Source organism: Osmerus mordax, chromosome 28 (assembly GCF_038355195.1).
Source record: "Osmerus mordax isolate fOsmMor3 chromosome 28, fOsmMor3.pri, whole genome shotgun sequence".
Classification (NCBI taxonomy): Eukaryota; Metazoa; Chordata; class Actinopteri; order Osmeriformes; family Osmeridae; genus Osmerus; species Osmerus mordax.
Genome location: NC_090077.1, coordinates 1,369,979 through 1,390,360, shown reverse-complemented (window position 1 = coordinate 1,390,360; position 20,382 = coordinate 1,369,979). Strand labels below are relative to the sequence as shown.

The window sequence follows — 20,382 nt, the reverse complement described above, 5'->3', positions numbered from 1 at the left end:
TGATCAGATCAGGCAGCCTCAGACGAGAGTTTCTCTCAAGATGTCAATACTTGTAAACAGAGTTTGTAGCACAACATATTCAAGTAATATAACAACCACTTAAACTATGCAAGAGATGCAGTGGTATAAAATCACCATACGATGCATGGGAATAAACAAACAAACGTACAGATAAGCATGTCGCACTCTGCTACGCAGCTATACAGAATATATACACAACAACTCTATATGGCACTGGCAAAATGTGAAGATTAACTCCCACAGAAAGACGATACAATCAACAGGTGGTTACAGTCAAGTACTACAAGGAGGATCACTTTGATAGACTCTGGTACGTTCGTTTTCTACTGCAGTTTCCCAATGGGACAAAAAAGCATTGGGATATTGCAATTGTCAGTACATTCAATAATAAGATTACTCACTACGATACATGTGCATTATAAAGATGGCCAATCCTGGCAGGTTCGATGACACAAAGGTTTTACTGACTGGAGTTCTCAGACAGGTATCCAAACGGCCTCCATCTTTGACTGACAGTCGTACGGATGTTTCTCCACCAACGTTACACTATCACTGCCAGGGGACTCGTATAAAAGCCTTTTTATTAATAAGAAATGAAACTGGCTTTCTGCCTCCCACAGAGGCAATGATAAACACCATGGAATCGATGTCTGTAAAATCTTCTAGTCTTCATGTGAGCATATCACATGGTTCACTTCTTCCCTTCGTTCTCTGAAAAAAGGGAAAAACACATGAGATTCGGATGAATAGTTTAGTAAACCCACTGAATCTTTTCCAATACACACAGCATATCTCCGTCTTACCTTCCAGTTGTCTAAAAAACACTCCAATAAACGTAGTAAAAAATAAAAAAACATAACCACTTTTCCATATACCACAACATCACTGGTGAGTATACTTTCAATCGCTAACCTCTCCTATGTTAGGATTATGGTTATGTGAAGAGGAACACACAGTGGCCTACCGGAGGAAGATGGGTGTCCTCCGACTTGCTGGATTGGGACCAGAGATCTGGAACTCAATCCTTCAGAGGAGAGACAACGGATGATCTACTGATCGACCACAGCCATTGGATGAACGCTAGGAGATGCTAGTGTAGCAACAGGCTGATTGGTCTCGTGGTGATGGATAATTAACACTCTGGGCCGAATGAACCACTTCTATCAATTAGTGAGCTTTCAGAAAAATCTTATCATTTGTGTCCTCAGTCTGTACGCTGCACTCCATGCAACCAGTCATTAAATGAATGAGTACATTTATCTCCATTGAAATCTATTAGGCCTTCACACAAGCACTGGTGTATAAATCTGGAGATGTACCTGGTATGGGCGACAGGGAGAGAGATGGAGAGATGGAAGGATGTTTACCTTGGTAGAGGTCGTACTGTCCAGACATGAGGGGATAGCTCATGCCAAGGTGTGTGTGGTGGTGCGTGTGTAGGTGTCGGGCGTACGGGACGTGGTTTCTCTCCCGCTCCGTGTCTCTCTCTCCCTCAGGCGAACCTCTCTCTCCAGGCTGGGGCAGAAACACAGGATTCTCACTTAAATGTTTGTTTGCCTGTTTTTTTTATAGTCGTGTACAGTGTTGATTGCAGCAATTTCAGACTTCATCTCACATACATTATATACATTCTTCTCCTCCATAACTGATTATACAAATATCAGTATTTTGTTTTTCTCGTGGCACTACTGCTACTGAAAAAATATAATTTCCAAAAATGTCATCAATCAGCTTTTACAACTTTTCTACTTCCAGCCAGGTTTGACTTCCAAGTTCTACCTTCAGGTTCTTCTTCCACATTCTACCTTTGAGTTCTTCTTCCAGGTTCTGCCTTCCTGACGACCACTCACCGCAGGGGACTTGCCGTGGTACTGCAGACTCTGGTGCTGCAGCATCTCCAGTGCTGCAGCCTCCCCTGTCTGCTTGCTGCCCGCACCGCGGCTGCTCTGGGTCACTTCCGACTCCTCCCTGCCTACGGTCTCCCTGCCCGGCGTGCCCGCTGTCTTACCATACAGGGGGTAGTGGAACCCTGGCATGGATACGACACGGGTCAGACACAATCATCACACCCTGGCTAAGAACACACCCAGGGAATCTATCCCACCTAGTCCTCCTCATCCTCTGACTCTTACCTGGGTAGTTGTGCACCAGTGTGGGTGACACCCCCCTGTAGGAGGAGGGGCTGCTGTCTGGCAGGTGAAGGTACTGGTAGGAGGACTGGTACTGCCCATAGGGCTGTTGGGGCACTGTGGGCGGGGACACCGCCACTCGGGCACTCTGGGAGTCCTCACACAGCACACCCATTGGCTCCTGCTCCTGCTCGTCAAGCCTGTCACAGTCCTCTGAGTCTGAGGTGGGCGGGTCATGGGTCTTGGCCTTTCTAAGGTCCCCTCCCATCTTACTGACGGGCAGCTGAGAGGACGAATCCCAGTCTTTAGATAGGTCAGCTGCTGCAGGGTCCAGATCCTGAGGGATTTGCTGGATGTCCTGGTCCTGTTGGGTCTGGCCGGGTCGGGACCAGGGCGGCCCATCAGATAGCTACAGGAGACCCATGAGGAAGAGGGTTGGTTGGTGTCACTTTGGGTCTTTAATTGATCCTCGACGGATCAATTAGCGTTACCACAAGTGAAGCCACAGTGCATGACACTGACTGAAATCTCATGAACATTCATTTCAACCCCGTTACACAAAATAAACGATGTATTTAAAATGCTCTCTCCCTATTTTCCGTAGGTTTGTGATATTTCCAAAAACAGCACAATTATGTAAAAATGACAGACCTTCATCTCATCTCCCTCGCAACTTTAAAATCAATATGCACATGCTCGTGTGTCAAATACAACAACGTTTCAGCATTAAAAAGCCTCACACCCTCTTCGCCTCCCACATTCTGCCGACACATGCTTCCCAACAGCAGCCTGATACACCAACGCCACGCTAAAGACAGAGTGAAAAACTTACATTGGAAAATGATACATTTGAGTCCAGCTCTGTCTGATTGTTTTGACTCATGGCCGATGCCGATTTCATCTCATTAGAGTCTCTGGCCTGGTTCTGGTGCTCCACTGGCCTGCCAGACTGGGTGTGTGTTCGCTCTCCCATCTCCACGTAGGACATGCCAGGCTTGGAGCAGCAGGCCTTGACTGAGTCTGACCCCTTGGCCAACACACTAGTGGAGGCGGACATGTGTTTCCCTTCCTCTGCCTCCCTGCTGGCCTGGACGCTCCTCTGTTTGCCGCCCTGCTGATCGCAGCCCCTGGAGGCCAGCAAGAGCTTCTGGTCCATGTACAGGCCCCTGGCGTACTGGCCGTAGTACAGGGACTGGGCCAGGGCTGTCTGGGTCTGGCTCATAGCTAGCTGGAGCTGGGACTGCGAGCCGGAGCTCCCTCCCTCTGTCTTCTTGACGTCCGGGAACTCTGGGCCGTCTCTCTCCTCGCTGCCTTCCTTCACCTCTTCCTTCCTGTTCTTCCCGTCGTGGGGTGTGGAGCTCTTGTGGAAGGCAGAGCTGGCCGGCTGGCCGGTCTGCAGGTAACCTTGAAGGTAGTAGGGGTCGTAGCCATGGTAATAAGGAGACTGCGGATCCTTGCCCGGCCCGGGAGGAGCAGAGCCGGTGGGCGGAGTCTTGCTGGTGCTGCTGTTGACGTTGTTCGTGTTTGACTCCGAGGAGGAAGAGGAGGACGAGGACGAGGAGCCCGCTTTGGAGCGACAGTCCGACCCCCCGTCATCCCCGGCGTCGGAGATGTCAGAGTAGGCGGGGCTGTTGGTCTTGGAGGTGGAACCGTCCCCTCCCACCAGGCTCCCGGACTCCAGCCTGGACGAGCAGCCAATGGACGGGCTGGGTGCGTTGTCCGTGAAGGTGTACACCTTGTCCGCCTCCGCCCTGATGCTCGCCATGCGGCTCTCCTGGGTCTCCGTCAGCCCGTTCACCACTTCCTGTTTGCTCAGGTGCTCCTTCAGCAGGCTTCCGGAAGGCTCCTTCCCCGTCCCTTTGTTCCCGACGTCCTCCATCTTGACTGGGAAGCTGTTGTCCCCGTTGGGCATCCTGGCGAGGTCCCTGTTGTGTTTTTCCTTCAGTCGGCGCTTCTCCTTCTTCCTGGAGTCTCTGCAGGGGACCAGGGTAGCGGCCTTCACCAGCGCCGGCTCCACCGCCACGCCCAGCTTCGGCTTGATCGGCTTCAGCGGGAGAGGCTTGGCGTTTGCAGCGCCGACGGCGGCCAGGGGCGGGACCTGCTGCGGGGGCGTGGTCTCTGCGGCGTTGGGTGGGGTGTAAGTGGTGTTGGGGATGGCGATGAGCTTCGGGGGAGCCGGGGCGGGGGCGATGGGGCGGTTGGTTCTCGACTTGGACGAACACTTCTCCACTTTGCCGTTGGGCTTCTTCCCCTTGTCACAGCCCAGTCCTTTCTTCTCTATCAGCCCCTCGGCCTCCAGCTTGGGCATCTCCACCGAGGAGCTCCGCTCCGCAACCAGGCAGTTCTCCAGGACCACGGTCATGTTGGAGATGATGGGCAGGTTGCTCAGGTCGTCGATCAGGCCCTCCCTGACCAGAGAGGTCCTCCTGGTTTTGGAGGTGAGCGCGGAACTGTGATCACTGCTGAGCACCAGTCGTCTGTTCTTAGGAGGCCCCACCGTGGTGACTTTATACAGAGGGCCTGGCTTCTTAGAGGAGCTGCTGCTGCTGCTGTTACTGTTGGTCTCTGACAGGTCAAAGGTCATGTTGCTGAGAGTCTCTTCGCAGTCCGACAGTCTGTCTTTCTCCTCGCTCTCCGCCTCGCCCTCAGGCTTCCTCTCCACCTCCAGGTGGGCGTGGGTCTGGTGGTAGCGCAGGCCGTTTATGTGCTTGTACCTCTTGGTGCAGTTGGGGTGAGGACAGTCGATCAGGATGGGAGAGGTGCATGCTGGGTCCAGGAAGGAGGGGTCGGACTTACCCTGCGGCGTGGACGGAGCGGAACGGGACTTGGCACGGATTCGCTTCCCATTTCCTGTTTTGTTGTCGTCGGTAACCAGACTGAGGTCCAGGTCGCCTGGAGGCTTGTTCTTCCTCTTCCCCACAGCCAAGGGGGCGGGGCTAATCTTTGCTTCCTCCACAGAGAAAAAGGGCGGAGTCCGGCAGTTGTTGATGAGGTTTAGGCTGCCTCTTCGCCCCTTACTGTGGATGACCCCGCCGATGGCCCCGCCCCCTGACACACCCCCGCCCCGGTTTTTGTGTGGCAAGCCCCTGACCTTAGGCAAGGCAGGGTCAACACAGGGCCGCTCGGGGATAGCCAATCGCATCCGTTTACCTCGGCCACGCCCCCCTGGTGTCTCTGGGTCGCTTGACGGAGACTCGCAGAACCTAGAACACAGGGGATGGAACGCACAAGTCACACAGCTGTACATGTACAGAGTGGTTTAGTTCTACGCTCATATCAATACAACAGCATAGTTACAGCTAAAGAACCTGTACTTAATAACAATGTGTTCACGTGAGCCCTTGACAATGCCTGAGATCAAAGCAAAATATGCAAACTGTGATCGTCACTGGCTTGTTAACTTCTTTGTGTCTCCAGTGTTGGTGACATGTCTGTGTTTCGTCATGGTTACCTGGGAGGGGCCCAGTCATGCTTGGTACAGTCCAGCAGCGTGCCCACATAGGTCCTCTTCCTCCACGTCACGTTGACCACCAGGACACCTGTCGGTGACAGAGCAAGAGGACGTGAGGTCACAGAGCAAGAGGACGTGAGGTCTCGAGGACGTGAGGTCACAGAGCAAGAGGACGTGAGGTCACACGCTGATTGCTTGTCTCTTTGGATAAAAGCACCTGCTGAATGAAAATGGCAAATGTAAAATGTTAAAAGTTACATCATCATCTGCTTAATGTTAATGTTAATGTTAATATTACACCGCTAGCCAAAGCTGTGGATCTCCGCCTCCATTTAACTTGTTTAACTACATGCTCTTATGGTTCTTCCCTTTGGTTGTTCACAATGTGTGCTTCATGTTTTGGCTACTCGCGATGTTTTGTGGCTATCTTGTTGTTATGATCAGTGACCTATGCACTTTGTAAAGCTCTCTCTTGGAAGTTGCTTTGGATAAAAGCGTCTGCTAAATGAATAAATGTAAATGTAAATCTCCAATTAAGGTTTATGTTTCTGAATAACAAGGCAAAAAACGAAGGTTTATAAAAAGAAAAAGCTTTGGGGGGAAAATCATTCAAAAGCATGGTTATTTTTGAATGTGGAGCTCTGTGTCACCCTCTCTGGAGAATCACAATCAACCCAGCCATGTTTCTCATCTTTAACCAGCTCGGCAATCACATGGTGATGTGCGTTCATCGCAATCACATGTTTATGTGCATTCATCACAGTTAGCTCTCCATGAAGCCAAGACGACAGTGTCTCAAATCAACATGAATGCTAATGTGTTCTCTCTGCATTTCTCACTAGCCCTGCCTCGCTACTGGAGCAGGGACTAAGTTATCTTATTACATGCAACTGATGTGGTTAAACTACTCACTGCACAGTCAAAATAACATCTACCTGCAACAGTGAGCAACAAAGTGATAGCTGTTTCATCCTCCTTTGAATGGTTGAAGATAAAAACACAAGTTCCTGAAAAATGCTGATTTGAGCAAACGCAAGGTATTCTTTTAACTGTCTCAAAGAAGAACCTTGCACTCCCAGTGACCGTCATTTCCTCAAAAGAAGATAGAACCGTACTTCCTTTTCACAGATACTGAAGTGTCTAAATGGAGCCAAAAGTTTCACCAAGGGCTTTTCATCCATTTGTCCTTCATAGAAATAACAATCAAATTCTACTGGTATTCTCGCCGGAGCTCTCCTAAAGTGCAGCTTAAACCTTCTTCTCTGAACTCACATTTGGACACAAAGAGACGATCCTCTTTAGAAAACTAAAGGCATCTTTTTGAACACAAACACAGGCCAATTTAAACTCAGAGCCAACATTAAATTAATTCCCCTGTGCAAGTCGTTTCTGCAAAGGAGCTGTAATTAAAACTGGGCTTGAGAACAGTGGCAGCTTGTAAAGTCATAAATCAATTTCACACTAGAGGTGGATTGACCATCTTGTAAAAATTAAATCCAAAGACACATTTCTGTTTTAATTGTAATAAATTCACTGTTAATCTGAAGGGGTATGTCTAACAATATGCTGTGCTCTGCTCTCCAATGCACTGCTCCTGTCTTATGTTAGGCTAGCATTCTTTAGGAGCCGTAAACAGGGTCACAACTGATGCATATCCAGTAAACATGTGCGTGTGGGTGCTGGTGTAAGAGGCAGCAAGCGGATCGATCGGACTCCTCACCTTCCTCCGTCTCGTGCCACACAATGCCCTCCAGGTTGACGCTGGTGCCAGGCTGGCAGGGACCCACCCCCCCCATGTCGCTGTCCGACCCGCTGCCATCCTGGGTGCTAGTGCCGATGGACCTGGTCCTCACCAGAAGCTGCCTGGGCCCCGGGGCTACGACCGGAGGGGGGAAGGGGGCGGAAGACACAGGGCCTGGGGGTCCGACGGGGCCGGGAGGAGGGGGGGCAGGCACTGTGAACATTGGATCCACCTGTGAGAGGGGGAAGAAAGGGGAGATGTTGGGGGAAGGTGAGGGGAAAAGGAAGAATATCACCTCTGACTCATCTGCTTCAGAATGAATTACCCATTCAATGTCTCAGTTAACTAACGTCTTCCATTCAAGTTCAGTTTATGATGGCAGCATATTTGCGATAATCAGTAATAGTATGCTGCTCAGTGCTTGGAGATGTAATTTTATATTGCTGTTCTCATTGAGATTTTGAGTCATTTCTATTGCTAGGCTCATGCCCATGCAGTACAAGGCATGTGAGTCCCCAGGGAATATCCAGTTTGTGTTCTGTTATTTACAATGTAAATGTATGCGTCTCTTTAACACGAAGGAGTTATTCTCCTGCTTGAAGAGAGGAATCCTAAACGGGGACTGTGTGGGTCTGATGGGGACGAGCTCTGAGACAACAACAAAGCCTGATGTGTGCTCCTGTGAACACACAGCCTTGCTGTCCCCTCCTCTCTCCTCCCTCTCCTCCCCTCCTCCCCTCCTCTCCTCTCCTCCCCTCCTCCCCTCCTCCCCCTCCCTCCTCTCCTCTCCTTTCCTCTCCTCCCTCCCTCCCTCCCTCCCTCCCTCACTCCCTCTCCTCCATCCCTCTCCTCTCCTCCCCTCCCTCCAGTCCTCCAGTCCTCCCTTCCTCATACCCAGCCAGTCAATAAAACACAGACACACACACCCCTCTGTGAGGGGCTACATTAAGGCTGTGTTACTAGCGTGTGTTTATATTGCACTCAGGAACAGACACTCTGGCTTCCCATTGTCAGAGTGGGTTCTTCTTTGGAGGGGCAGTGTGTGAGTGTACGTGTGTGTGTGTGTGTGTGCATGCATGTGTGTGTGTGGCTATGATATGCAGCTTGATGGTGGAGGGCTGATAGCCAGAAGCGGAGAGAAAAAATGGCCGCTGTTCTCACACTCCACTTCCCCTGTTGGTGCTCCAGCAGAATGAGAGGCAGGGATTCCTGATGGCATCTCTTACACACAGTGTTGCGTTGAATACTGTATTTCTCCTTGTGACAAGTAGGGCCATACTGGAAAAACCACACAATTAACCGCAGTGTAAGCACACACAGATGGTGTATTGCGCTGTAGATCTGCGTTCATTTAAGACTGCCTCTGATCTCCTGAGCCGTGTGTACAGTAGATTTGTGATGGGTGGGGGTTTGTGCCATGTTTAGTGTTAATGTTTAATGTTTTAGGCAATAAACACCACATCATGCACCTACGGCAATCTAAGGAATCTAAGGAAGGCAAAAACGTCCTTGTGAGTTTTATGAGAAGGAAGAGAAAGATAACAAAGGCATGATCACATGGCACTGTAGAATTACACGTGTGAGTATTGTGTGATAATCACACAAAATGTGACTTGTGGACAGATAATACAGACACGTGTCTGTACATCATCTCTGACATATTGCACACAGCCAATGGCTTTGGAGTGGCATGATTGTATTACCGTGTGTAACAAAATCAGGGACATCAAAACATTAGATTTGATGGGTCTGATGTGGTGAGGGTCTGTGCCCCACAGGCCTGGGAACTCTGTCATCTTTCATTCTCTCATTGAAGGACGGGGTGATTCTCCTCTCGCTCACACGGGGCTGACTGGCCATGCAGTGTGCCAAACCTCGATGTCTGTATTTTACACTGTACGTGCTGAGGGTAGGAGACACTGGCCCTCACAACAATTGTATCATTTGATTCACTGTGTCATGTTATCAAATAGATATTAATGGGGTAATATTTGGCCTACCAGGCCCTCTGTTGCTGCATTCTTATACAGCTGAGAGTGCTGTGGATGTTAAGACATTTTATAAGGCCATTGCATTCAATCTCTAGCATCCTGCAGACGAATCACAACAGGCAATCATGTTTCCTCCAACATGAATAGATTATTCCATATTAGGATCATTGGTGATGATGTTTATTGTCTTTTCATATCGCCTACTTGGAACAAAAGCTTACCTTTTCAGTCCTCGGTTTCTTTGCCGGTGTTCCAGTGTTGTCATTCCTCCTTACAACAATAGCGCTGCTCTTTATTCTACAATCCAACCCGCAGATGTCTCCCATCCCGCCGTCTGCACAATGGCACGGATTCTCCCTGCTACCGACGGGGCACGAACGGTCGGGTATAGATTTGAAGACCGGGCTCGTTTGCCCATCGTTCTGTTTGTCTTTCCTCGTCCTGACAGCATCCCTCTCTCTTTTCCAGCCCCTGATTAGATTTTTCCCCTTTCTTTCTTCCTTGCCTTTGGCGCATGAAGCGGTTACATCACTGGTGTTAAGGTTGCTGACCGCCCGGCCCGGTGCTGAATTCATTTCCAAAGCCTCTCCGGGGCGTCCTTGAGTCTCGGTTGTTTTACCTACGCATATTTCAGCGATGCCACACAGCGCGAGGAGCGGCGTCTCCGAATCTTTAGAAGTTTTGTTGCGTTTTGACGAGAATTTTCTTGACTCCTCATTGAAATTTCCCCGGATTTGAACGGTAGGGAATGCTGTCAGTCTGTCTGATACAGCGGTTGCGTTTGGACAGCCGGACAGCTCCCCACAATCCGTCATCGGTCCATTTTTTCCTTTCAAAAACCGATTCATCTCCCGTTTCTTTGTCGATCGTGTTCCAAATCAGCATTCAAGTCAATTGTCAAATTGCCAAACGATATCCTTGGGTTGACCACTGCCATAGACTGTATTTAAACACCTTTTGGATTATCACCCATTTCAACAGCCTAAAAGTGCCTGGCAGAGATTGAATCTAGGGGAAAGTGGGGATGAGTGACCCCTTGTCCTCACCAAACGATCATGGTCACATACGTGACCAAAATAATTTAGACTCTTTGACCGTCATAATTGTTTTGTATATTATATCCAGAGTAGATGCGTTTACCTGAGTGCAAGTTAAAATGTCTAGTGCCTGACTGTTACTAGTACAATTGAAATTATATGATACAATGCAATACAATACAATGCAACACAATACCAAGCAATACAATACAAACATTACAATACAAAGCCATGCAATATAATACAAGACAATAAAATACAAGACAATAAAATGCAATACAGTAAATTATAATATAACAGAATACAATGCTAGACTATACAAAACGAGACAATACAATTTAAGGAATATTGAAGACACAGAGAGATGTAATTTCTCCCATGTGCTGATGATTAAACTAGTTGACTTAAACATGCTAAACCAAAGGATGACCCTCCCCTAGCGCTGCTGTGATGACACTGCCACAATTAAACAGTCACGGAGATGAATTAACCCAACCCTTCCTCTCCCTTTCTCTGTCCAGCCCTGTCTACTAATGTACCATCAGTCACAGGAGCTCCTTATTATTCCTCCTCTTTAGATTTTCCAGTCAGTAGAATATAACTCCTAAATATCTGACTTAAGGCTCATACAATGGTGGACGATTGCTACTTCTTTATATACTAATGATTTTATCACGGTCATTGTTTCACATAATGTAATCTTAATATGCCACATGTTCATTCATGTTTTATGATCAAATATCTAATCAATTCCCAGAAACAAAGTGGAAATCTCCATACATGACTGAATGTGCATCTTATGTTTTGGGATCGTAATTTCCAGCGCTAAATCTGTCACCACAAGTGGACAAATGCTTCTCAACAAACTAAATGTTGCACTTGTCAATCCAGTCATCCTGATAAAACACTGCCTCAGTCCTGCGGCCTATCAGATCGCTTCTCCTACAGGCCAGGTCGATCACTGACCAGCTGATAACAGATATAGGCCACGGGCAGACTGGGGATCAGGATTGGCGTAAAGCCAGGCCCAGAAGAGCTGCAGCCAAGCAGCACTACATTACCAACCTGAGAGACCCTCCTCCCTCCCTCCCTCCCTCCCTACCTCCACCTGACCAGGACTGACTCGGAGCATTTCTACCTCAATCGGCGGCTGGAAGCAGCAGGTTGTTCTCTGTCTCTGTGTCTGGTTGGGGGTGATCACCTGCTCTCAATCCCTGTGCCCGGTTGAGACGAGAGCCTTGCCCTCAATGGAGAACCACCGCTGCTTCGATGACTCTGCTCTCTCGCAGTACAAGAGGAAGAACGGGGTCACCAAGCCTGGTGCCGTCCTGGCCTCCTCGTCGACCCCCAGAGCGCCGACACTACTTCTAAACCGGTGAGTTGTCTTTTCTAAAGATGTATTTTTGGGGCGTTTTTCATGCTTTATTGGAGGGTTTGTAAGTGACGTGTGACAGGAAAGGCAGGGAGAGAGAGAGAGAGAGAGAGAGAGAAAGAGAGAGTGAAGGGAAGACATGCAGTAAAGGGTCAAGGCCGGATTTGAACCTGGGCTGCTGTGGTTAGGCCTCAGACTACATGATACCTATCTGGTGAGTTGATTTAGACATTATTTCTCTGTACTTGTGCCTTGGAATTCTTTAGGAAGTAGGAGTTCAATATTGTACAAGAGAGACGTCAGGCAGAACAGGAATGACTGAATTGGGCTGCATGTCCACTCCTCAAATAGACCCTGTAACAACATTGGACGCATGTTTGTATTTCAAAGTTCAAAGCCTGTGTCTGTGTTGACAAATTTAGAAAGTCCAAGGGACTTTGTCTTCCTGTCAGTCCAGTCAGCAAACAGGCCAACTGGAAGCAAAGTACTTCAGAGCCAATCCTAGGCAGACCAGCATCAGCTTGGCAGGCATTATAGTACAGTACAGATACCATGTCTGAACCTAATACTGTACATATACCAGGTCTACATCCTTATTAGCAGCAGAACACTGCAGAGTTGCAAAATAAATACAAGATAACCTACATACTCCCTCGATTACCATAGGAGCACATAGTGAGTATATTTATGGTCACTAAAAGGAAATGACATAGCCCACACACCTTTTGTTGACAGTTGGATGAAGGGTCTCAGTCCTGAACAGACTGCACCTGAGGGGTGTGTATGGTCCTGTTACCTCAGCCTACCCCCCTGCCACTACCCTCTGGGCCTCCAGGCCCCTGGCCCTCTGTTCCCTTCCCTGCTCCACCTGATTGGTGGAGTCACCCGAGAACTCTCCATCTCGTGGTCTCAGAGGCCACTCCCCTCCCAGGTGTAAAAAAACAAAACAGGGGCCCAGGCATTCTTTTTTAGGCTGCAGGTCCGTAAACGGCAGTTTAACAAGACTGACGGTGATGACTGAACCGACCGAACGCCGTTCACCTGCACACGAGGAAGTGAGAAAATGCGTCAGGGGAAAGAATGACTCGCAGGATTACCAGTGAGTAGAGGCGGATTACCGTTGGCCTTGTCTAAAGTTTCCTGGCTTTCATGGGTGTTGTGTGGACGGCTGCATATTCCGCGCCGCGCTCTGTTGGCATAAACATGAACTTGTGCGTTCAAAAACCACATGTATAGGTTGCACTGAGACTGAGGCGATCTGAGATGTTGTTGTTTGGATCCGTCTGTTCGATCTGCTGGTCAGTCAATCCACCGAACATCAGCCACCGTCTGTCATCCGTCTCTGTTCTAAATCAAAGCTGTTCCCTGGTGGCTTTGTGTGTTTCAGATCAGATGTTGAGAACGCTGGAGAGGAGAGGCACAGGCGGCATTGTGGGGCAGACCGACCCAGGACTCCGGACCCAGCCGCCGAGGATTCTGGGAGGAGGAAGCCCGCTCTCGTGAGGTGGGTCGGCCGTCATGACAACAAGCCCTGTTTGTTTTCCACACCTGCAAGCCCACAGCGGTCAAGCCCTGTTCGAGTGACTGTTTCGTCTCAGTGCACTGACGCCTGATGGTTTACCAACAAGCCTACCACACAGGCTGAACCGTATCTATTTGGCGGTCTGCGTGACTGAATGACCTAGATTATCGCTGAGTTAGTTGCCGACAGTGCTTGTTGAAGGAGGGTGGACGTCTTCTCTTTCGACAGGTCCAAGACGTTTGACCACTCACTGTTGTCCCAGACGCAGTGTGAAGCAGATGTCAAGATCGAGAGGAAGAAGTCCCAGTACAGTCAGGTAGGTTGTCCCCGGTGATGGAGGAGAGGGAGTTGAGGAGTGTGTCATCTCGTCCTCCTTGAGTAGGAAACAGTTCTGTCTTTCAGTTTTAATTTGTCCTTTTTTATAGCTCTCCAAGCCCAATTCCCATTATCACAAAATCTTCAAAGAGATCAGTAAGGATGAACTGCTGAGGCAAAGTAAGCAATTCACTGGAACTGGTTACAGTCCAAACACAACACACACTTCAGTACCAAACAAAACAAGGTTACAAGCGAGTGTCTGATTGCAATAGCACATGCTTTCCTGACGCCTGACGGGGTGTGTGCTTGTGTGTGTGTGTGTGTGCGTGTTTGTGTGTATGCATTTGTTTGTGTTCAGGTTACCCCTGTGCCTTGCAGAAGGATATGCTCTACCAGGGCAGATTGTTTGTCTCAGAGAACTGGGTCTGCTTTCACTCCAAAGTCTTTGGCAAAGATACCAAGGTGCGACCAAGGCTACATATCTGCTTGATTAATCACTGGCTGTTACATTTACATTTAGTCATTTAGCAGACGCTCTTATCCAGAGCGACTTACAGTAAGTACAGGGAAATTCCCCCCGAGGCAAGTAGGGTGAAGTGCCTTGCCCAAGGACACAACGTAATTTTGCATGGCCGGGAATCGAACTGGCAACCTTCAGATTACTAGCCCGATTCCCTAACCGCTCAGCCACCAGACTCCCCTGTTAGCTTGGTGTGGTGCTGCATGCAGGCAGAAGAGGGTCAAACTGCCTGTTCTGTCTCTCTCTGCCAGATCGCCATCCCTGTGGCATCTGTCACTCACATCAAGAAAACCAAAACTGCCATTTTAGTGCCAAACGCTCTTGTTATTTCCACAGCCAATGACAGGGTAAGGATATCGTCATGTGATGTGTTTCGTCCTGCCAGTGCATGATTATAACAATGCTGATATGAAAACATCCATGTATGTTGTACTTTAGCACATCATCTAGATCCAGCCTTGTGAGATGTTTTGACCTGTGTGTGTGTGCATGTGTGTGTGTGTGTTGTGTGTTCTGTGTGGGTGTTTTCAGCACGTTTTCGTGTCATTCCTGTCCAGAGACACAACCTACAAGATCTTGATGTCTATGTGTCTCCACCTGGAGGTAAGATGCCTCAGACATCCTCCAAAGATCTCTTCCACTGAACTGTCTCCAGACAATCCTCTGCCTTTGCATTCACAGTGTGGTCTGACTAGTGTGTTTGATTTATCTCTCGAGTTTGCGTTCAGGGTCAATAAGAAATCTGTCGCTGTATCAGTTAAACTAAATTGAGCGCCTCAGGTGCGTGACAGTGTGGTGCAGTCGGAGCGCCGTCTCGTAAAGATATGCCCCTGTAATTACGCCTCTGTGTTATTGTATTTTCCGCTGCGGTGGAGCCATCTGAGCAGAACGTGTTCAGGACTGTCTGGTTCTCTCTCCAGGAGAAGAGCCCCTGCAGCAGTCCTCTCCCGTCCTTGGCAGAGATCAGCTTCAGATCCGGACGGCCTGCAGGCTTCCCTCTGGTCGATACACAGAGACACAGAACACACCCAGAACACACACTTACAAACACACAAACACACAGAGGACACACTTACAAACACACAAACACACACACACAGATGATACACTTACAAACACACACACAGAGGATACACTTGCAAACACACACACACACACACACACACACAGAGGACACACACAGAGATGGCATGAATACAAAAACAAACACACACGGAACACACACACACAAACAGAGAGCACACACGGAGACACCTGTCTTCCCGACGGTATCCTCTCTCACTGTGCTCCGTGTCTCGCCTGCAGGGTGACCTCAGTGACCTGGATGGGGCAGTGAGGCAGGGTGGACCGGATATGGACGAGAGCAGCAGGTCCGACTCATCACCAGAATGCGAGAAGGTCGCAGGTCAGACCTCCGTCCTCCTGCCGATGCAGATTTTTCCCTGTGATTCACACTAAAACTAAGTGCTCGCTGTAATAGAGATAGAAACACGCACACCGAACATTTAGGGTGACGTTATCGGATAGAAATGCAAATTGACAGTACGGTTTGTTGACCCTGTGTCTTTCTGCAGAGTTCTCTGCGGCCCTCCCTCCATTCCTGGAGGTGTTGAAGACCAGCGAGCCCACCCCAGGCCTCTCTGGCCCAGGGAGCCCCCCAAGCGTGCACGTCCAGAAGGACCCACAGCTCCAACTGGAAGCACAGTACAACGGTACAAAAAAATAATAATAACAATAATATGAAGTGAAGTCCTCCGACAGACATTTGTTAAGATTGACCTGTGCATACCAGACAGCAATTGGCTTTCCAATTTGTGAAGTATCAAATCATAATGATCGCAATTACTGGAAAGCTGTAGCTAGACAGTGATGTGGACTTCATTCTGAATGTTTCTATGACAGGTTCATTAACGTCTTCTGAGTTGTTGTACGACCCAAGGACCATGAAGCCCAGGTCTCTCAACATGCTTCTGTTCATCTACCTGTTCCTGTGAGTCAGCACCCGGCCTCAGTGGACATGCACCCTTTTGTCCCAGTGACAGATCTGTTGTTGTTGACAGAGATTAGTGATTCATGCGTGCGTGTGTTGATGCAGAGTGTGTGTCCTGGTCCTGTCCTCCTGCTTCATGGCTCTGAAGATCGTGTCTCTGGAGCAGAGGCTGACCACTCTGGGCTCCATGACAGACTTCTCTCACCACGAGTAAGGTCACAGGTCAAATTCACCTCAGTGAGCCCTCTCGATATCTTCCATATCATTGTATCAGTTTAGACGGGCTGCAGTGTGCCCTGTGTGGGTGTCAGCTGATTCTAGAAAAGGGAGAAGCTAAAACAAGCAAACGAGATTCATCAAATTGACCCTCGCAGCGCTCTAAGTGACGTGTTGCTTCCCCGGTCTCTTCCTGTCACTGTTTCAGGAGCGAGTGTCTCCGAGCCAACTCCGAGGTGAACGCTGAGATCTACTCCGAGCTGACCCTGAACCTGCTGAAGCTGGAGAAGGTAGGACGTGGGGTTCGTTCGTGACGGCCCAAGTTTCTGGTGTGCTGCCCCGCTGCTAAACCCCGCTCTAGTCCTGCCCTGAGCCCACTGTGGAGGCTGAAACATGAGGACGAGCTTGTCTTCTTAATCAAACATTTATAGTAACTGATCATGAGCAGGACGTCTGCCGTGCGTCAGTTGTAAGAGGAGCTCGTCTGTGGAGGATCTTTCTCCACCGTGACACTGTTACACTGACAGAAGCCTATGAATCAGCCTCTAAAATCCTGGCTCTCCTCTCTTCCTGCTCCCTCACCTCCTTCACCTCCATCTCCTCTTCCTTCTGCCTCACTTCTTCTCTATCTCCTCACTCTCCTTTTCCTCACTCTACTTCTCCCTCTCCTCCTCCACCTCCTCCTCCCTTTCCTTCTCCCTCTCCTCCTCCTCCTCCCTCTCCTCCTCCCTCTCCTCCTCCGCCTCCTCCTCCCTCTCCTCCTCCCTCTACTCCTCCCTCTCCTTCTCCTACTCTTGCACAGGTCCAGAGGAACCTTCAGAGGCTGCTGGAGGAGGCAGAGTGAAGGCGGATCCAGTAACCATCCAGGACACACTACACATCCTGGAGCCTGCGTTATGTTCTGGAACATGACCTGATGAATCTGCTTAAGACAAAGCACAAACAACCAAGGAGAATATGGGTCCTGTGTTGCTCTTGTTTGTTTTGGTGCTTGTAATGAACCGAATTATGTGTTAGAATTCGCATATCACAGGTTTGATCCTGTTGAAGACAGTTATGTCAGCTGTTAAATAACAGGAGGTCTCTAGGACCCTGTAATTGCCTATTCTGGCCTCTCAGGTTACATGGACTTGTGCAATGCTATCATGCAGAAAATCTCCTGAATTACTTAAATTGTTCCAAACCAGCTACCTAATGCCCTTTGCGTGTGTGTGTGCGTGTATGACTGTGTGTGTGTATATGATCCGACTATTTTTGCCTAGTTAATCTGATTACTGGTTGTGAATCTGACAGGTGATACCATAAATAGAGACATGTTTGTAAGTGCGACATGGTCAGAGAGAAGAGAGAAGGAGTGTTGAATCATTAACCAGTGTGATGCAGTGCTCTAGACTGACGGGAGAGAATATATTTTTTTTTATAAACTTGAATTTGTATTGTCTAATTCTATGCCTCATTTCCCTCAGAATAATATCTAGTTATCATTGTAAACATTCAAATGCATTGTCAACATGTCATAATTTGTCATGTTTGTTCAATGCTTAACATGTCAATACCCTTCCACAGCTTTTGTGTCAAACACTGAACAGAACTAGGCTACACTTGTGTAGAGTAGTTGTGTGTGTGTGTGTGTGTGTGTTACATGGTTTTGTGTCTTGGCTGACAGGGGTTTGAATAACTCATCAGCTAGTATTTGTTCCCTGTAACCCTACCTGTTACCCACAATGCACTAGCATGTTTCTAAGGAAGTATTTTCAGTCAACAAACATGGCTGGTGCCTCAGAGAACATTAACGTCCATGGGTGAGTTAGCTCTATGATTCTGAGGACAACCGGTTTGATGAACAGCTGTTGTATTTGCATGTACATGTGGATTCATGTGAAATAATTATAAAGGGTTTATACAGTACAGTATACAAATGATGACAGAAATGGTGTCATCTGGTTTCTTAGAGCCCATTATTATTATCACATCTCGAGAAAAGTCTTCTGTTTGGAGAGAAAGAATTTTCCATCTGTGTGACCTACATAATTCAGTCAGAGCCGCTGCCATGCCCCCAAGTTCTCCAGGAGACATCCCATGATCCCAAAGCTTTATGTGATGCCATGGAAACAAGACATGAAGAACCAAAGGCTGCTGATGAAGGTAAGTCAGAAGGATGGGTATGATATTGTATGAATTATCCTCTCATCTAGTGCTATTCTATACACATTCTATACGTGCATGTGTGTGTGTCTGTGTCCATGTTTGGGGTATATGTGTGTGTGTGTGTGTCTGTCTGTGTGTGTGTCTGTCTCTGTGTGTGTGTGTGTGTGTGTGTGTGTCTATCTCTGTATGTGGAGTATCTACGTTTACATTTAGTCATTTAGCAGACGCCCTTATCCAGAGCGACTTACAGTAAGTACAGGGACATTCCCCCCGAAGCAAGTAGGGTGAAGTGCCTTGCCCAAGGACACAACGTCATTTGGCACGGCTGGGAATCGAACTGGCAACCTTCAGATTACTAGCCCGACTCCCTCACCGCTCAGCCATCTGACTCCCTGTGTGTATCTGTGTGTGTGTCTGTCTGTGTGTGTGTGTGTGTCAGAACGCAGGGCTAGTGGAGGTCCCCTGCGTGGACCAGGAGGAGAGTCTGTACTTGGAGGGCAGAGAGCGTCTGTGTCATGGTCAGGACAGGAAGGAGCTGTCAAACACTTCCTCCATCACCCCCAGCCAATCAGGAGCCACAGCCCTGAACGCGTCGCACCTCTCCAGGTACAACAGCTCTGCTGTGACCTCACGGAACCTGTTCCAGCAGCCCTGACAACCAGGAACCAGGAGTCAGCCTTGAGGAAGAGGGTGGTATCTTCCAGATGAAGACAAAACATCTCTCAGTTAACTTTGAACACACTGTCGTAAACCCTGTCTCTTTGGTTTTCATTACCCTTACTAGTGACTTTCACACACAGACACACATGTTCGCACGCACACATGTTTTCATTCATGCTCACATTGTCATGGATACTCATCCAGAGCAAGGGAATTCTCTCTGCTCTGATCTTCACACAGAGGCTTGGCAATGGTGACATCTAGTGTGTAGGAAAAACACGGTTTCATACAGTCCAGTTGAACTAATAAAGTACACACAGACATCTCACATCAAATGCCTGACTTCTTTGTCACACTATTATACACAAATTATGGTATTCAATTGATTTGTAGTATTTAGCTGTTGGTTAAAATAACCAACAGCTAATACTGCCTTTCTTAATCTTGAACATAACTAGTTTTTGCCACGTTACAGTTGATAGTTTAGTTATTGTATCGTGATGGAGCCTCGATAGACATTGATACCCTGACGTCATATAACCCAATACTGCTTTTTTTATTCTATATTGTCAAAAGGTGTGATTCAAGAAGGCATTATCTTCAGCTTCACTGTCAATACAGTTGTTGTTTCAAACTGTCCTTCAGTGAAACATTTCCCTAATAAAACTAAATGATAGAATGATTGTTTGCCCTGGTTTGTGTTTCCTGTTGTACTCTGGGAGCCTGTGAGAGGGTCAGACTGTGAAAGACCTCTCTTGTTCTCCATGCTAATGCTGCAGTGACTCTGACAACAATCGCTCACCATTGAACAGGTCTGAATATGAATGTGAGTATGGGAGAGAGAGGAGGGTTTAGAAGATCCCTTTGTTTTACTCCTCTGACACATCGCCTTGGAACATCCTAAAACAATTTTGAAACATCTTTTATGTTCTATTTGTATTTTTTGTGTGGAATGATGCCTACTATCCAACTCAGAGACAGTCAATGAATTCAGTGATGGTTATGAGTAGGGTAGGCTTACATGACAGTGTGAAGTAGCCTAGACGTCTCGAAAACTTCAGTGTTAAACTCACAGCTGAAATTGATAGATTTTGATCTAGCAAACTGATTTAGAAGTCAAATTGATCAAATGAATTGACTCACCACATAAACAGGCTTCATTATTTCCTGCTAAGTGTTCGTTTTAAGTTTACATTTTCACTTGCTCTCAATGCATATGATCACTTCACTGGAGTGGCGTGTCTGCGTTCCAAAGCATGCGCAATG

At 48.1% G+C, this 20,382-nt stretch overlaps 3 protein-coding genes across 3 annotated transcripts; 2 read left to right on the top strand and 1 right to left on the bottom strand.

Moving 5' to 3' along the window:
* Positions 1–712: 712 nt before the first annotated feature.
* Positions 713–7,701, bottom strand: znf608 (zinc finger protein 608). The gene is made up of 9 exons (XM_067230930.1): positions 7,693–7,701; positions 7,322–7,574; positions 5,602–5,689; positions 2,983–5,353; positions 2,154–2,559; positions 1,872–2,050; positions 1,389–1,536; positions 986–1,045; positions 713–732 (listed from the first exon to the last, which is right to left on the bottom strand). Exons 1-9 carry the CDS (start codon positions 7,699–7,701, stop codon positions 713–715), a joined length of 3,534 nt encoding a protein of 1,177 aa, XP_067087031.1.
* A 3,916-nt stretch (positions 7,702–11,617) lies between these two features.
* LOC136937782 (GRAM domain-containing protein 2B) lies at positions 11,618–17,704 on the top strand. Its single transcript, XM_067230902.1, has 14 exons — positions 11,618–11,745; positions 13,130–13,246; positions 13,493–13,580; positions 13,690–13,759; positions 13,941–14,044; positions 14,354–14,449; positions 14,634–14,705; positions 15,023–15,103; positions 15,408–15,507; positions 15,677–15,814; positions 16,005–16,092; positions 16,198–16,302; positions 16,517–16,598; positions 17,111–17,704. Exons 1-14 carry the CDS (start codon positions 11,618–11,620, stop codon positions 17,150–17,152), a joined length of 1,311 nt encoding a protein of 436 aa, XP_067087003.1. The 3' UTR covers positions 17,153–17,704.
* A 353-nt stretch (positions 17,705–18,057) lies between these two features.
* On the top strand, positions 18,058–19,653 carry LOC136938278 (sperm-associated microtubule inner protein 10-like). Its single transcript, XM_067231584.1, has 3 exons — positions 18,058–18,110; positions 18,345–18,453; positions 18,896–19,653. The coding sequence occupies exons 1-3, from the start codon at positions 18,076–18,078 to the stop codon at positions 19,109–19,111; spliced, it is 360 nt and encodes a 119-aa protein (XP_067087685.1). The 5' UTR covers positions 18,058–18,075; the 3' UTR covers positions 19,112–19,653.
* Positions 19,654–20,382: the final 729 nt, after the last annotated feature.

What these genes read in the sequence shown, in the direction of transcription:
- znf608 (XM_067230930.1), bottom strand. An exon ending in CATGACTGGGCCCCTCCCAG is followed by an intron (nt 5,354 to 5,601) that starts GTAACCATGACG and finishes CCTGTGTTCTAG; the next exon opens with GTTCTGCGAGTCTCCGTCAA. An exon ending in ACTGGTGCACAACTACCCAG is followed by an intron (nt 2,051 to 2,153) that starts GTAAGAGTCAGA and finishes TATCCATGCCAG; the next exon opens with GGTTCCACTACCCCCTGTAT.
- LOC136937782 (XM_067230902.1), top strand. Translation starts at nt 11,618, where the DNA reads ATGGAGAACCACCGCTGCTTCGATGACTCTGCTCTCTCGCAGTACAAG. An exon ending in AGGAAGCCCGCTCTCGTGAG is followed by an intron (nt 13,247 to 13,492) that starts GTGGGTCGGCCG and finishes CTCTTTCGACAG; the next exon opens with GTCCAAGACGTTTGACCACT. An exon ending in ACAGACTTCTCTCACCACGA is followed by an intron (nt 16,303 to 16,516) that starts GTAAGGTCACAG and finishes TCACTGTTTCAG; the next exon opens with GAGCGAGTGTCTCCGAGCCA.
- LOC136938278 (XM_067231584.1), top strand. Translation starts at nt 18,076, where the DNA reads ATGGCTGGTGCCTCAGAGAACATTAACGTCCATGG. An exon ending in GAGAACATTAACGTCCATGG is followed by an intron (nt 18,111 to 18,344) that starts GTGAGTTAGCTC and finishes TACATAATTCAG; the next exon opens with TCAGAGCCGCTGCCATGCCC. An exon ending in ACCAAAGGCTGCTGATGAAG is followed by an intron (nt 18,454 to 18,895) that starts GTAAGTCAGAAG and finishes TGTGTGTGTCAG; the next exon opens with AACGCAGGGCTAGTGGAGGT.